The sequence below is a fragment of the Anoplopoma fimbria genome, chromosome 16 (genome assembly GCF_027596085.1).
Source record: "Anoplopoma fimbria isolate UVic2021 breed Golden Eagle Sablefish chromosome 16, Afim_UVic_2022, whole genome shotgun sequence".
In the NCBI taxonomy this organism is placed as follows: Eukaryota; Metazoa; Chordata; class Actinopteri; order Perciformes; family Anoplopomatidae; genus Anoplopoma; species Anoplopoma fimbria.
The window spans coordinates 16,086,025-16,102,141 of NC_072464.1; the positions used below are offsets into that span (position 1 = coordinate 16,086,025).

The 16,117-nt window shown below is 37.6% G+C and overlaps 1 protein-coding gene across 1 annotated transcript in view; it reads right to left on the reverse strand.

Moving 5' to 3' along the window:
- The window catches only part of cps1 (carbamoyl-phosphate synthase 1, mitochondrial), a 45,043-nt gene that overhangs the window by 13,530 nt on the left and 15,396 nt on the right, over positions 1 to 16,117 (reverse strand). The window contains exons 22-29 of the mRNA XM_054615193.1: positions 12,100 to 12,241; positions 10,694 to 10,759; positions 10,469 to 10,532; positions 10,154 to 10,335; positions 7,748 to 7,942; positions 5,516 to 5,583; positions 2,419 to 2,494; positions 1,016 to 1,093 (exon numbers count right to left, since the gene is read on the reverse strand). Coding sequence (XP_054471168.1) covers positions 1,016 to 1,093; positions 2,419 to 2,494; positions 5,516 to 5,583; positions 7,748 to 7,942; positions 10,154 to 10,335; positions 10,469 to 10,532; positions 10,694 to 10,759; positions 12,100 to 12,241 — 871 coding nt within the window. The remainder of the gene's footprint in view (positions 1 to 1,015; positions 1,094 to 2,418; positions 2,495 to 5,515; positions 5,584 to 7,747; positions 7,943 to 10,153; positions 10,336 to 10,468; positions 10,533 to 10,693; positions 10,760 to 12,099; positions 12,242 to 16,117) is intronic.

Here is a 16,117-nt window from a genome sequence, read left to right on the forward strand (position 1 = left end):
CAAAAAAGAAACTAACTTCTACCTTGTTAAAAATTCTTAAAAATACACAGACTCCTACTCCTCATTGGAAAAACCAAACTCTATTAGAATGCAAATATTATTCATTTTAAAAGTTTAACTGCTGGCGACAAGATGTCTCCAACTTCACTAAAAGGCCATACTCAGTGTTTTTGACCTGGAGGTTCCACGTCTCAACATCACACTGGTGTAAGATGCACACTGGTGTCTAGTGTTGTATTTCGACATTTTCCAATAATTCTGTGGAATAACTCAAGTTGACAATATTATAGTATGTACTGTACATGTGTAATAGAGCAACACAGAGCAAAAGCATATATTTAAAAAAACAAAAAAACTAAATTCACAAATCTCTGTTGCATGTCAATCAGATATGAAAACAGTTTGTTGAACAAGAATCATTTGAATAAATCCTAAAATGATTTAATCTGGAAAGAAAATAAATTTGTATCACCACTTTCCTGCATTTTTGATTTAATGTATTCCATTCTCCCAATCCGATCTGTCTGAGCTGTAATGTCTTTTCACCGAAGATGTATGAGATTATTTCCACTTTATTCATCTACTGAGCTCAATATCTGTCCTGCCTTTCCATTTAAACGGAAAAATAATGGAGGACTGAAAACTGCCAGGCTACAGAGATAAATAACATGATACTGTTTTAAATGAAAATAAAACAGGGTGTCAATATGAATAAAAGCAGACTACAGATTGTTTTTTTCCAGGCTGTTAGACAGTACCACATTATGTTACATTATGTGGAAGATATATACTCTCCTAACAAGTCATATTCTAAATAAAACTAAACTCCCTTATGAAATTATCTTCTGGTGCTTTGAATAAATATTGCAGGCAGCAATTAATATAACTGGCACCTGTGGTTGATTTAACCTGCATTGGCAAGGATTCTTCACACTTACAGGATGGAAACACTGACATTAAGGAGAGTAACCCAAAAGCTCATATAACTAGACAGAACATCTCAGTAATGTCTCACCTTGCCACCTTTGGCAACAGCATCCACCTCTACCTCCCTGGCACCACCGATGAACTTGGTGATGACCACTGGATGCTCCTGGAGGAAAGACAGCAGGATGGTTATTTTATCAGAGAATAAAAGGGAAATAACCCACTCTTAACAAGAGTATATATTGCAGTTAGTAAGATCTTCCTTCGACTTAATTTTCAATGAAGCTGAGACATCAAGAACACTTTTAATTTGAGCGTGTGCTATAAAGAAAAATAATATAAAGAAAAATCGTTTCTGCTCAGCTCAAGCAACCAATTATTTTTTATTTTTTTATTTTTAGGATTGAATTGTTTAACGTTATTGGCTAGTAAAGTTTATTATCTGACCGCAATCGAACTCCGCCTGTGATTTACTTGCATGGACTGTAAGCAATTAAAAAAAGAAAAGTGAAGATTGCCTGGCAGATTATCTCCAGGGCAGTGCCTGCTTATGTTAATGGATCATAGACTTTCAACTACAAACTTCATTTACTGCTAAGGATTTGACACCAAATATTAATGATAATATCTTTTTTATTTTGTCAAATTACATTTAAAGCCCTAAAATTAGGACTTTGTATTAAAACTTCTACAATTCCTACACTGCTCATCTGACTTGGACATTAGCACCCTAAAATAAAAACCTGGAAGGTCAACATTTTAACCCGACAGTAATTAATCACTATTCAAATACATTTAAGACTTCACTGTCTGTATATGTTGTAATAGTTGAGTGTGACATATTAATATGTCATTATTACTCTGTTAAAACCTGTGAAAGCACTATCAAAAGATACAGTTCACCACAAAATCCAAAATACATATTTTTCATTTTACCTGTCGTGCTATTTATGAATCTAGATTGTTTGGTGGGAGTTGCCGAGTTTTGAAAATATTAACCGTAGAGATGTATAAATCTGTATTCTTCTTTTTGGGGCAAACTGTCCCTTTAACAGGCTTGTTTTGGTGCTTCGAAGGTGTGATACAGGCATGTGTGTGCATGCCTCTAGTCCCAGGTAGGGGGCTTGGAGGGGCCAGGTGCCTAAAGCCACCTTGGGGTTCAGTGAAGAAGAAATGCACACACTATGCTAGCCAACAGCCACGACAGCTGGTAGCATCAGTTAATAGAAAGCTGAGGGAGAATCCAACACGAAAAAGAGAGTCTGAGAGTGTGTGTGTGTGTGTGTGTGTGTGTGTGTGTGTGTGTGTGTGTGTGTGTGTGTGTGTGTGTGTGTGTGTGTGTGTGTGTGTGTGTGTGTGTGTGTGTGTGTGTGTGTGTGTGATAGAGAGAGTGATCGTTTGTCCTAAAAGCTAATGCAATACAATTCAAGATGTCAAAATGTCTCTCTCTCGCGTGCAGGCATGCACACGCAGAGTAAACACCGCTCTCACCTGGGACACCTGAGTGGCCTCCTCCAAGAAGCGTTTCATCTCCTCTTCTCCATACGCAACATTCATTGCAGAGCCACTGGTGAAATGTAATGAGAGAGAGAGAGAGAGAGAGTGAAAAAGAAGAGCAAGGGAGAGAAAACAATAGGCCACAGGAGAGGAAGAGAAGGAAGCAAACAGGAGAACATACAAGCTTCGAATGATCGTTCAAAACACTCATTATTTCTCCGTTGCATCACTATTACCATCGGGAACAAGGTCTAGAAACAGTCAAATTAAGGAATGAGAGAGACAGAGAGAGAGAGCGAAAGAAGAACAGCTATTTAGGTCGGAAAGCACTCCAGGCTCTTGAAAACGAGTTCAGAACTTAGTCATTAAAAAACAATAGATTCAGGCTAGTTTTGTTGTGGTTGTTGTTGTTTTTGATTTTAGACTGGTAGCTGGGCTATCCTCCTCATTTGAAAAAGGAGGGGTGATAGAAGCAGGACAGAGAAAGGCCACAGGCTTGGGTCAGATATTTATTACTTAGGTGTCTGCTGCTCGGTGCAGACATATGTCCAACGCCAAAATGAATATTGACCCATCATTTGGGAACCAGTCATTGAAAAATTCATGTGCAATTACATTCATGCCTATCCTTGATGTCACCTTGTTTCTGTATGACTGCATTTTCAAATCAGTTTGATCAATTAGGAGATATGCAATTTTGGATGTGCTATTATAAAGAGTAAAAAAAAACAAATGAGTCAGCACTCTATGAAAAGCTTTGGATAGAATAAAATTAGTATACAGAAACATGTTTTTACTTTTTTACCTTCTCTGTTGTAGCGGAAGTATTCGTGGTGATGATGATTGTAGTGATGGTATTAGTAGTAGCAGTACTGTGTGCTGTGTAGTACTGTGTTAATCGTACTTGATTCAAAATGGTCACATTTATATTTTTAGGCGAATGGACAATGACAAGGGATGGCTTTTGGAAATCACTTGAGTGAATAACAAGAATTGCATTCTTATGTCGACTAAGACTCGGACTAGCTCATCTCTTTGGTCTGCAAAAAGTGGGCAAAAGTTAAAGGAGCTGCAAATCAAATACTGGATCAAAAATAAGTAGGAATGGGAGTCATTTTTGGTTAATTGTTATCACTAATGGTACGGTCAATGGTCAAAAACATTTTAAAAGGAAGAGCAATGCAATACATGTTTTAGAGAGTCATTTTTTACTCTGTCTCACCAATTAATATTCACGGGCCCAATGGTCAAACACATTTGTTCACCAACTAATTCTGTTTCCAATTCAACCCCACACATACCCAACACCCAGTGTGAAGGAAAAGTCAACAGTTACGGAAATTCTAAAGCAATGAGTTAACAATGCATCCACTTGATGGATTTTTATAAAAGTGAGCGAGGCAGTTTCATGCTTGGGTTTACTACTGAGGTCAGATTGGAACATTTTTCACTCCGAAAGGCTTGCTTTCACACAGATAGAAATTCCTCAAAAATACTTTGCATTTGCATTTCCCTCAGCGCACAAGAAATTAGATACTTTCAAAATGTTTAAGCTGTGGATAGACATTTTGAAAACCCTTTTACTTTTTAAAGAAGACGCTTTGATAAAATGTCAAAACTAGAAACTAGTTTGAAAACTGTCAGATTGCTGGTGCATATCATTCTAGAGTCATATCCAGCAGTGTTGCCACTTCACAGCAAATATACTTTATAAGATATACAAATATATTTCCATAACCAAAAGGCATGATGGATTTAACTATGCATATAGGATATAGATCATAAGGTATGACGTGAATATATTTTAGGGCTAAATACTTCAAACTTTGTGAGTTTTGGTGTGTGTGCATTTTACTGGTATAAAAATATGACACATGAATCTGACAAGGAGTGTTTGGTGTGGAAATGTGGGAGTTTGTGCATATGTAGCGAGGCCGAGAAGAACATTCAAAAACCATTAACAAGTATGTCAACGGGGAAGAGTGGAAATGCTTCAGGGATGGGAGAGGATCGGAGTGAGTTCACCCTACGCTATGCTGAGAGGAGAGGACAGGGGAGGAGAGGAGAGGAGAGGAGAGGAGAGGAGGAGGGACAGGACAGGGGAGAGGGAGAGGAGAGGAGAGGAGAGGGGAGGAGAGAGGAGAGGAGGAGGAGAGGACAGGGGGGGAGGAGAGGAGAGGAGAGGAGAGGAGGAGGAGAGGAGAGGAGGGAGAGAGGGAGAGGAGAGGAGGAGGAGGGAGAGGAGAGGAGAGGACAGGGGAGGAGGGAGAGGAGGAGGGACAGGGGAGAGGGGAGGAGGAGAGAGGAGAGGAGAGGAGAGGAGAGGAGAGGAGAGGACAGGAGAGGCTCATCTTTCTAATTAACAGTATCCAACAGTGGTCGACATACAGTACATTGAAGAAATTGAAAATTGAAAATTGAAAATGATAAAAAAATATGTGCTATTAATAAACTCTATATTATGAATGGTATTATTATTGTGAAACTGCGATCAAGTGGGAGACTTAAATACTGGTGGCTATCATTTTGCTGAATTAAATTAGCTTTAATGGGACCTAGTGCATGACATTCAGTGCTTATCAAGCACAGACAGACTCACTTTGAAAACAACATTATGGCTTGCATGTAAAACAAAATAAAGTCCAAAACTCCTTTAAACACAAGTTTCTGCTCAGTGCCAAAGCCCTTCTGAATACAGGGTCTCATCACGACATCTGCTGGACAAAAGTGTCACTACAAGATTGAATGGGCTGCAATTGTACTAAAGTTCATTAATCATCATAACTAAAATTGTATTTTTCTCAGTTAGCAATAAGTCTGTGAATAAGTTATTAAGAGAGTCAATTGATTTTTTTTTCTTACATAACCTGCATTTCTTAATACACTGTACTGGCTAAAAATTGAACACAAGAAAACTAATTCAAATTATTTGACCTAGCAGGTCATACCAAATTTTAATCTAAAGCTAAAATGTACTTGTTATTGATTTAGGTGTGAGTCAGCAACTACATTCCTGATTAATTCACATATACATGTATGATTATCAAATCTACTGCAAATTTAAAAATATGTTGGCCGTCTTTAAAAATACCTGAGAACATAGGAGGGCCGCAGCAGACAGGGGTAGCCCACTTGGTTGGCGAAGGTAATGGCATCTTCCTGTGAAGGGAGAGAAAAGCATAGCAGATGTTGTAAGCTTTATCTGTCATTTGGATTTACTAAGATAGAAGAATATCATGTCATGATATATATACATAATGGTCTGCCACTTAATAACACCTGGTCAGTTCTGATAGTATGGCATTAAGCTGAAGTTTAAGAGTAAGTTCTAGACAAAAATTCTACAGTTATCAATTTAAATATACAAGTATTAAAATACAGTTAAGATTTAAGGAAAAACAGGACAAATATAGAAAAAGTTAGAACTGTTGAAAGAAACGGAGGAGGTTTGAAATGTAAACACAATTGATTTATGAAGGTACAAATAATTTTCAGGCAAACAAAGGAAAAACAGGAAACTCTAACAAACAAAAGGGTAATAGTTAACACCTGTAGTTTGACAAAAGAAAGGAATTCTTGAAAAAACGAAAAGCACACAGTAAAATAATAGACTACAGACAAATAAAGACACCAATATGGTTGATCCATGGCCTGGAAAGCTCCATCAACCATCCCCAGTCTTTAACCTAAGCTTTGTTTTGTTTTTCAATCTTTATGTAACTCTGTGTATTTATCATCAGGGAATTCATATAATGTTAGCGCACTGTATGATTAGAGCCACTTGAGACACAATAAATGCAGAATCAATCAGCAAGGCCCATTTAGATTAAACAACACACATTTTAAAGGCTTCAAGAGTGAAAGGTGTGTTCTCATGTCTGCCAAGCACAGGACTAATCAAAAGAGTAAAAGAGAGAGTATAAGTGCTCCAATAACAGCCAGAAAGTGGGGCTTCAAGTCATTCCATTTTGATTTTCTTTTCTTCCATTCTGTTCACATAAGGAATGAGAGAAGATAGAATATGAGTCGTGGAAGGAGTCTAGCAGTGAGACCTTCTCCTTCTCATCATCATTATCATCATCGCTCTTTCTCTCTTATCCATCTCGCAGGTCTAGCCTCTTTCTCGCTATCATTATCCACTGTTCACTCGCCAGGTGGGATACCATTAACAAACACAAAATAGCCGCCCAGAGAAACATTCCCCCCGCGGCTCTACTGGAGTTATTCCAGCCCAATAAAAACAAACTGTTTCTTCAAGCTCGGCAGGGAAATAGAATATGTAGGTAGACTCTGGAGAGACACAGAACTTTATCTGTGTGTAACGGATAATCGCTCCTCAGTGGTAACCGAATACAACGGTAATGGAAGAGACATATTTCAGCTCTGACTGCTGACACAATTCAGTGCTCCACGTGTTCCACAGAGGGGCCTGCCAGTGCTTCATTCTGATGTAGCCGCCAGCTGGTTGAGAGCGCCAAACACAAGAAAAATGCTAAACAAGACAGTAAGTTGGGGGCACAATGCCCTTATGAGGAAGAAAGTTCTACCAATAGTCAAACAAGTTTGTTTGTAGGGAAAGGTGTGAAGTTGTATATATGAATAAAAACAACATAATAAACCAGAAGAACACAAAGTTTCCGACCCCAAAACATGCATCAGGAAACAGTCTCGACTGGAAACACCAGATAGATTTGATAAAACCCAACTTTAAATTGTTATCATATCATGATGATAGCTTCAGGAGACGGTTTAGCATGACTATATACTTCAATATACTGTTGATACTTAAGTTTGACTGGACAAATATTTGGCATAAAATGTGCCAAAAACAGTTTTTTATCCGTTTCTCTGCAAAATTCAAATATTAGACTTAAAGTCTTTGAAAGTTCACAAAATCAATATTAGATATAGAAAAATGACCTACATGGGAATGTCTTTATTGGCAAACCTAATTTGCCTGAACAAACTTTCTCCAAACAGAAGCTTAGCTTCTCTACTAACTCGTGTTCTGGTGGAAACCCTGACACAGGGAAGTCATACTTTTACATTTCTTTGCCAAAAGACAGTCTGCAAAAACACATGAGCAGTCAAAGTAACTGAACTGAGCTTACAGGAGTATTATCTTAGAGCAAGAATAATACTATATTATTTAAAGGCCACAAAAACTGTTCCTGGGTGCTCAGGTCCCGCTCCACGATACTAACGTCACCTGTACAGGAACAATTTCTTCTTTCACAGCATATGGTCACAACGTATATCACAATATGTTATGCTATAATACATCGTTAACGCCCCTACTATCCATTATTTATCTAGTTCTCACCAGGGAGCTGAGGGCCCTCCATGGGGCTTGGGCCACCCCGAGGTCATCTAGTATACTGGAGAAGACGGAGCGCTCCTCCGCCCGGTCAATCTGCAGAGGGCTCGTCCCCAGAATCTTCACCCCACTGAGATGCAACGGGACAGCAAGGTTGTTGGGGATCTGGCCTCCGACTGACACAATGCTGCCAGAGCAACCCTGAAGAGGATGGTAAAAAAATAGAGTGTGTGAGATAAAAACAAGATATAACAGAAGGTAGAATGAAAGAATAAGAAGTGGAGGAGGAGAAAAAGGACAGGAGAAGCAAAGATACTCTGTCAAGTCTTGGATCTCCACAGGCCTATCAGCCAAGATTAACTGTCTGAAACCTGCGGCCGCATCCAATTATTCTGGCCACTGATCACATAGAGAAAATATGAGACAAACAAATACTGTTGATCGTGGTCGTTCCGTGAGTTTAGTTATCACTAGGGACAGTGTGTGTGTGTGTGTGTGTGTGTGTGTGTGTGTGTGTGTGTGTGTGTGTGTGTGTGTGTGTGTGTGTGTGTGTGTGTGTGTGTGTGTGTGTGTGTGTGTGTGTGTGTGAGAGAGAGAGAAGAAGTATGTGTGCTCCTTTAATAACAGCACGCAGCCCCTTTTCCTGTCTTGCTGATCCAGGGGGGATGCTGTTTCCATGGCAATGCCAGGTTGTATCTCTTCATTATTCATGAGCCTGCTCTCCTGCTCCTGTCCAGGGTTTATCTCCACGCTCTAATGCTGTATTTATCACACACATACACACGGTAAGCAAGAAAGGACCGTAGCTGTGAGAGATGGATTGATGGTAATGCTATCACCCTAAACAAACAAACACTTAATCACACTCTGACCCCATCGTGACTTTAAGTGGATTACAACTCCTCTGCCATGGGAAGTAAATGGATAAAAGTATGCAAACACACAACACTACATAAACACACAGATATCAACAAACATATGCATAAAAAATGTCAAGGGAAATAACAGCTATTCATGCCCTTGTGCAGCTTTGTTCACTGCATACTAAAGAGTAGCTTTGGGCAAAAAGACAGGAATTACTGTACATATCATTATATACATGATACTATATAAAGCACTGCCATGTATGTGACATCTCCTCTTAATTAGAATTATTTTCAATATACACCATGGTAGGCTAATGTCAAGTTTTATATAACTCAAACGATAATCACTACAAACCGTAATTTTGTTAGAAATGTGTATTGTGGTGCTATATTGTAGTTTTTGTTAAAATAAACCTCATAAAACAACCCAACAGCCTCACAGTGATTTGAAATGACCACCTAAGAATATATTTATCCATAAAGCTATTCAGAAAGCACAACCATGTAGTTACAGAGAGGTCAGCAAGCCTTGAAAAACCCATAACAAACCACACACCTGTAACTACATACACCTTAGCTCTTTCATCTTAGGTGAGCAGATATAAGCTGCATAATAAGTGGCCCCATTAGAAGTCATTCAGAGTTTTCCCAGTTCATGTTAGACAGAGAGTGAGACGGGTTTTATTTGGCTGCTTTTAATGGCCAAGAACATCCTGGAGGATGAGGCAGAAAAAGCTGCATGCTTAGACCAGATTCAGATTTTACATACACGTTTTTATATAAATATGAATCAACATAAAGGTTTTTTTATTTTTAATTTCTTTCCTGAGCACTTTGGACGTTTGCTCTGGGGTATCTTTATGATAATAAGTCACAGTCATGCTGCTAATGTTTTATTTCTACTTTTTCCAGTAAAAAGTTACTCTTGAGCTGTACAATCACTTTAAAACAAGTCAGAAAGCTGATGTGCATGCTGTGTGCCAATCTTAGATCCACAATTTATTTGACGCAAATATTGAATTTTATTTAAATTCCATATATGTTGACATGATTGATTTTGTTCATTATATATGTATTCTGTTATTGATCATCACTATTCTGCCTAAGGGAGGTCTTACATTGATTGCAATGCAATATTACAACCAGATTCAACTCAATACACATGAATATATAAGTAGTTATTAGCATTGATATAACCTCTTGATAGATTGGAGACCTGTCCAAAGTGCCCTGAATCTCTCTCAATGCATACTGGGATAGGTCCAACAACCCAGAACAAGATACTGTAAGGGGTTGTAGATCATTGAACATTGATAATATCAGTGATACATCAATTGTTGTTGTAGTGTTTGGGGTTTTCAGTGGAGAGTTGAAGAAATCTATCACCTACCAATACAACATTATATTCCATGATAAAAATGAAAAGGCATATAGGTAATTTGTATCCATCCATCCATTATCTTTAACCACCATGCAGCCCGAGGTCATATATATGTATATTTTTGATACATTTCCGTCAAGTTAGAAAAGGCATGTTTTGACTAACCTCCTGTTGGGAGATGTCAAGGATGCGTTCCAGGGTTAACTCCTCAAAGTAAAGCCGGTCACATTCGTCAAAGTCGGTGCTGACCGTCTCAGGGTTGTGGTTCACTACCACCGTCTTCTTACCCATCTGTCTCAAAGCTCTGATGCTTGACACGGCACACCAGTCGAACTCAACACTGCTCCCTGGCGGATCAAACAGTTGACTCATTTGAGAATGTTAGCCATAAACAGCAGTTTTCAAGTCAGCATATCAAATAACAAAAAAAAAGTATTTGAACGGCATTAAAATGGTATGGAAGCTTGTTGTTGAGCTTACCAATATGATAGGGCCCACAACCAAGAACCATAATGCCCTGGTCTTTAAAGTCCAGATCATTCTCCTGTTGGATGAGATAAATCGACAAAAACATTTTCATCACAAATTTGAATGTTGAAATTGTTGTTATACTAATTGTAATTTCAATAAGACACATTTAGATTGGCTAAATACTGTACACCATAATGGTACTTTAATATTTATTCTCTGTTAGCGGGCCCATACCTGACCGTGATAGGTACAATACAGGTAGTTGGTCATGGTAGGATACTCTGCTGCCAAGGTGTCAATCTGAGGAGAGAAAATAAAAGTTAAAATCACCTACAATTCAACAGTGATGATCATGTTTACATTAAATATTACTATCTCATACAAACTATCTATCAATCGCATAGAAAGACCCCAATCTACCAAGACCCAGGACCTTCTTGCTGTTGGGCCACAAGGCTGATTTATAACACTCTGTAGTTAAACTCTGATGTTTAACGCTTTAAAAAGGAAGAATTTTACCTATTAGGTTAATTCATTTTCAATATGTTTGGTACATGTCGACACAAATTCCTCTGTATATTCAGTTTGATAAATGTTGAAATGTAGGTCCATTACTTGTGATATAGATATAGCTGTATTCCTTCTCACCAAGAACTCAAAAAATATTCAAAAGACCTAATATTTAAAGCCATAGTTATGTTCAATCAATGGATTTTGGATAGAATAAAGACATGAAATAAGGCAAATGTTATCATTTCAATAAATGATGTCAGTACTGATAGATTGTGTTCATATTATTTCCGCTCAGTTTTGCATGTTTTGCCCCCTGAATCAGGAGTTAAACTCTGGACTAAACACTTCAATACTGTATTAAGTGGAAAGACAGTCGATGATATCTTTAACCTCTATGCCCCCTACATATTTTCATATTCCCCTCATTTACATTTGTGGCCAAGGGAAACCGGTCCGTGTACGTGTCTATGTATTGATCAGGCAGGGTCCATTATCTCACTCTATCTGAGGGCTTGAAAATGCAAATTTCGGTTTAATCAAGAGCTGTAGTGACTTTGTGTCAGTCGGGAAATTGGAAGGGTCTTTGTTCGCTTCTGGACTCAGACTCCTAGGTACCGAAATAATAAATAAATAAATTCGGCACAAGACATCAGAGTTTCCTAGTTCACATTTAATAAGTCTCAATCTCAAATTACCTCCACAACAAAGTAACAGGGTAGAAGTGATGGACCTGCTGCAGTGTTTATTGCTTTATATGTGAATGCTGCAAATATGGGAACTGATTTGAATATTATTATTTCATTTTTCATCTTGTGTTATGCATTCTATGTGTTCTATTCCATCTTATTTTTTATCGTATTTTTCATCTTATTTTACTGTTTCTTTTATTATCCATCTTATTGACATTAACTATGACATTCAGTCCTTTTTTTTTTTGGATTCATTCTGTCAATTTTACTTTATTTAAAAGCACTTTCTGCTGCATTTCTTGTATCAATGTTCTATACACATAAAAAGTATATTATTACTATCATTATTATTATTATTATTATTATTATTATTATTATTATTATTATTATTGTCTGACCTACGCTGGAGGCGCCAAGAAGCAGCCCAGTGATGCTCACCTGTTTGACCCACGGTCTGATTCCATGAGTGAGCCTCAGCTCTCTGGCTGCTCTCTCACTGGTGCCCAGTATCTGACCAACCTGCTGGTCTGAGAAGCCGTCCTGCTTGGCCTTCAGCAGAAGCCCCTTGGTTACTGTGCAACTGTAGGAAAAGACAATACATAATGGTAATCATATAGCTGTTTTGCTAAATCCTTCAGAACCCTACACGTTGCCCATAGTTTAAAAAATGATGAAATAGATATAGATATATTAAGTGAATATTCTGGTATTTCAGTTGGGTTCAATCAGACATTTTGTGCCATAACCAATCTCCCTTTACGCCATAAGAAAAGTGCAAGATTTACTGTTTGATTAATTCTGGTACCTCACTAAGTCACCTGCAAAATACAGGTTTCCAGAGTCTGTCAATCATCTGTTAAGCATAAAAGTTTAATGCACGATATACCTGATGTGAATGTGGTATTGAGGAAAAAGGAAGCAGAGGTAGATGAAAAGACAGACAGGTGAGTTTATTATTGAATATTTCCTGTCTGTGGCCCATATCATATGGTTGTTCACTGAACTAGGAGAGTCACAAACAAGTGGATCATGACTTGATCGCCTACCCAGCAATGTGGACAGCAGGGAACAGCCCACCTTAGAATGATCAATAACACATTTTTAAGCAAGGTACCGAGGTGCCGAAGCATCAGGTTGGCAAAGACAGCCATTTAAAACACACTTTAATCAATACAACTTTAAGACCAGTTGTGGGGATAAACAGATAAATGGTTGAAGAAATAAAGTTCCGACAGAGAGAGAACTATCAGGAAAGTGCAACCTGTAGTGGCCTCTCATGAATTCTTCAGATAAAACAAGAGAAACATGTATTCTACTTTTTAATAAGAGCTGCTCTTTTATCTCTTTTATATCTGAGAAGTCAGAAAACACTTTAATGTATTTCACTATTTAACCTTTCCCCTCATTAATTAACATCATACCTTGTAATTTGCAACAATTAACTGTACTGGCAGAGTAAATCTGCTGAAAATAAAAATAGTTTTAGATTTTCTTCTTTATTCAAACATGACAAATTAGAATGATTATTAAACGAAGATGAAACTTATATTTTTGGAAATATTTTAGTTTGCAGTTTTAAAAATAGTAACATCAAAGTAAATTGTTGTGCATTGATTATTATAGTGTCCAGAAAATGTTATTCTTGGCTTAGCATACCGATGGGTCACATATTTTCTTGAAAGCTAGCCCACAAAACATCCAAAAGTCAGCTAGGTTTTTCTCTGAGTCAGAAAAGTGTATAAAGTAAGCAACTTCACTGTGAGGAGAGGACATGCGAGATGGTGGTGCAGTTACTGGGCTCAGCTGATTTGGCCATGAAATAGTTCCAGTATCTACGCTGCTTATTAAAACCCACACTTAAATATATTGTTCTATTTCTGAACATGTAAAATAAAAAAAGACAGAGTGTTTAAATACAACAGTTATGGAATTATTGGAAAGTGGAAACTGTCTCGTTTGCTTTCTGTTTGAGTGCCAAGTGAAACTAAACACATGAATGCTTGATGAAATTGATATTGATCTCCTCATGTAACTCCCACTAAGAAAGGAACAAGCAAATTTCCTATAATGTCACAGTATTCCTTTATAGAAAAAAAGGGGATTCTTATTTCTGGTAAACCACAATTCGCTCTTCCTCCTCTTTATCTGAATTATTTATGACCTTGTAGCATAACATTATTGGAAATGTCAAAAGTGTTTTAACTCCCACTGCACATGGCCGGGCTGGGAAATAGCAAACCCAGGAAACAATGAAAGAAGAGAGCAGCCGAGCTAGAACCAAAGGGAGGAAAGACATTTGATAAGTGAGCCGGGTGGCCTTGTGTGCAATTATCCTCTCTGAAAGAGCAGTCTAAAGAAAGAGGGAAATCCTTTGCATGCCATAAACTTACGTACATTTTCCCCTCACACACAAACTAAACATGAAAACACACTTAGACAATGTGTAGTGTCTTTGTGTGGGTGTGTGCGTGTATTCAAAGAGTGAAGAAAGGGAATGCCAGATATTCTCAGACATTAATGCAAAAACACACACACACATATTAAAACTAACTTAAAAATGTTAAGAACCAATTTCTATATTTTCACACTTTTCTTTTAGTTGATTTTTCCACTTAATCAAGTATGAACCTTCAAAGTACTATAATGAGTTTTGTGTGTTGTATATTTGCTGTCCTTATACACTGAGTAAGTCAGTTTAATTGTACTTCATGTCATGCACAGGGCTATATATCTAATTATCACTGTTATCATATGCAGACATAATAATAATCTGATTTGTGTATTTATGTTGATCTATAAAAGTTTGATTAAACTGCATTTTAAAGCAAAATGTTGATGCATAATATGGAATATGATGGTGCAAGTTAAATGTTGGTAGTCTAGTATCTATTTTGATAACCAATATGGTTTCAATCATTTTTAAGGGAAAAACATCATATCTTTCCAGCAATGAGAGGATTTGCAGCTTTTCCTTGTTATATAAATTGAACATTAATTAATTAATCAATAATGACAATAATTGTTGCAGTGCTGATACAAAAATGTACTCTTTGAGACTTTAACCCATACAGACATTGTTTGACAACAACAGTATTATTGATACTACACAACCATCTTACCTAATGCTTTGTTTTAAACCTGATCATTTTTTTACATTAATAACGTTATAAATATCAATATTCATCACATATATGTCAGGACAAATTATTGGTTGGCGTATGAAATTAAGATATTCATCTTAATCATTGTGGAAATCTTATTAATTCTAACTACAATTACATTACAACAGTAAGTGTGACTCTTGCACAAAGAGAAAAATAAAATGTCCTCATATTTAAGGATTTTTCTCATCTTTTCAAAAAATATCCTTCAATCCTAACTCAAGCAACAGAAGATCCAACGCTCTTATGCACACACACCATGAGTCTGCTGACCATGCTGTGTGTGTGCATAAGAGTGCTCAGCTCCACGCTCCATCAGTCTGGCAGCAGCCTATTGTTGTGTGTCCATCCCGGTGTCCCCTGCTTCAGAGGCAGTGGAGACTACAACAGACTTCCATGTGTCAGCGTGTTGCGCTGGGCGCCCACCAGACATCCAGCCATTCATTATTAAACAGCAGAGTCAGAAGCAAGCAGCAGGTAACCTGTGGCTGAGCCAGGAAAATTCACAGCGGCTATCCAGGTAAGAGCCCGAGGGCAGGAAGTGAGAGAGAAGCAGTTGAAAACCACCAGAGAGAAGGAGAGCTGTGAAGAGACATGGTTCCATCTCAGTCTGAGGACCAAAATTTTCCTATTGAAGAATATTCATTAATTTTCTATAGAGAACTAGAAATGACGATGGGGATAACTTTGCCAGTTGTACAAATATTAAGTTGATTGTTGTGTGCTGTGTTAGTTAGTCTGCTGCGACTTATCATCCTGTGATTAAATATTTGTGTTTTGTCTTTTTATGCAGACTTTCTTCTGAAGGGCAAAGTATTCAAATTATTAAACTGAATTTATTAATTTGAAACAAAAAATATTAATAGAATTTCCCTGCAGGTTTTATTGTGTTGTGGTCAGGAAATACTCAATTAATCATCTGTAGCAAAAGTCCATTACTAACCTGCAAACCGACAAAGTCTAGGGCAGAAATAATGGGACAGATAACCAGGTGACAAATGTATATGGCACAGTGACGGAGACAGCTTGGGAACTAGGAAAGGAATAACAATGTATTCCATAAAATGATAATCCATGAGTCTACCTGTGGTGCAATAGACTGCAACTTTATGGCTGGATGGATGTATGTACTGTATTTTGGAGCGGACAGTTCCACCTGACTAGATATTTTCAACAATCTAAGAAAAGGAGAGAGTCAGAGAGATACTCTAGTTCTTGAGAATGTCACAGCATTATTTCCACACTGTTATGCATGTATTCACATAAGGTCACAGAGAGACGCTTAAACACACACA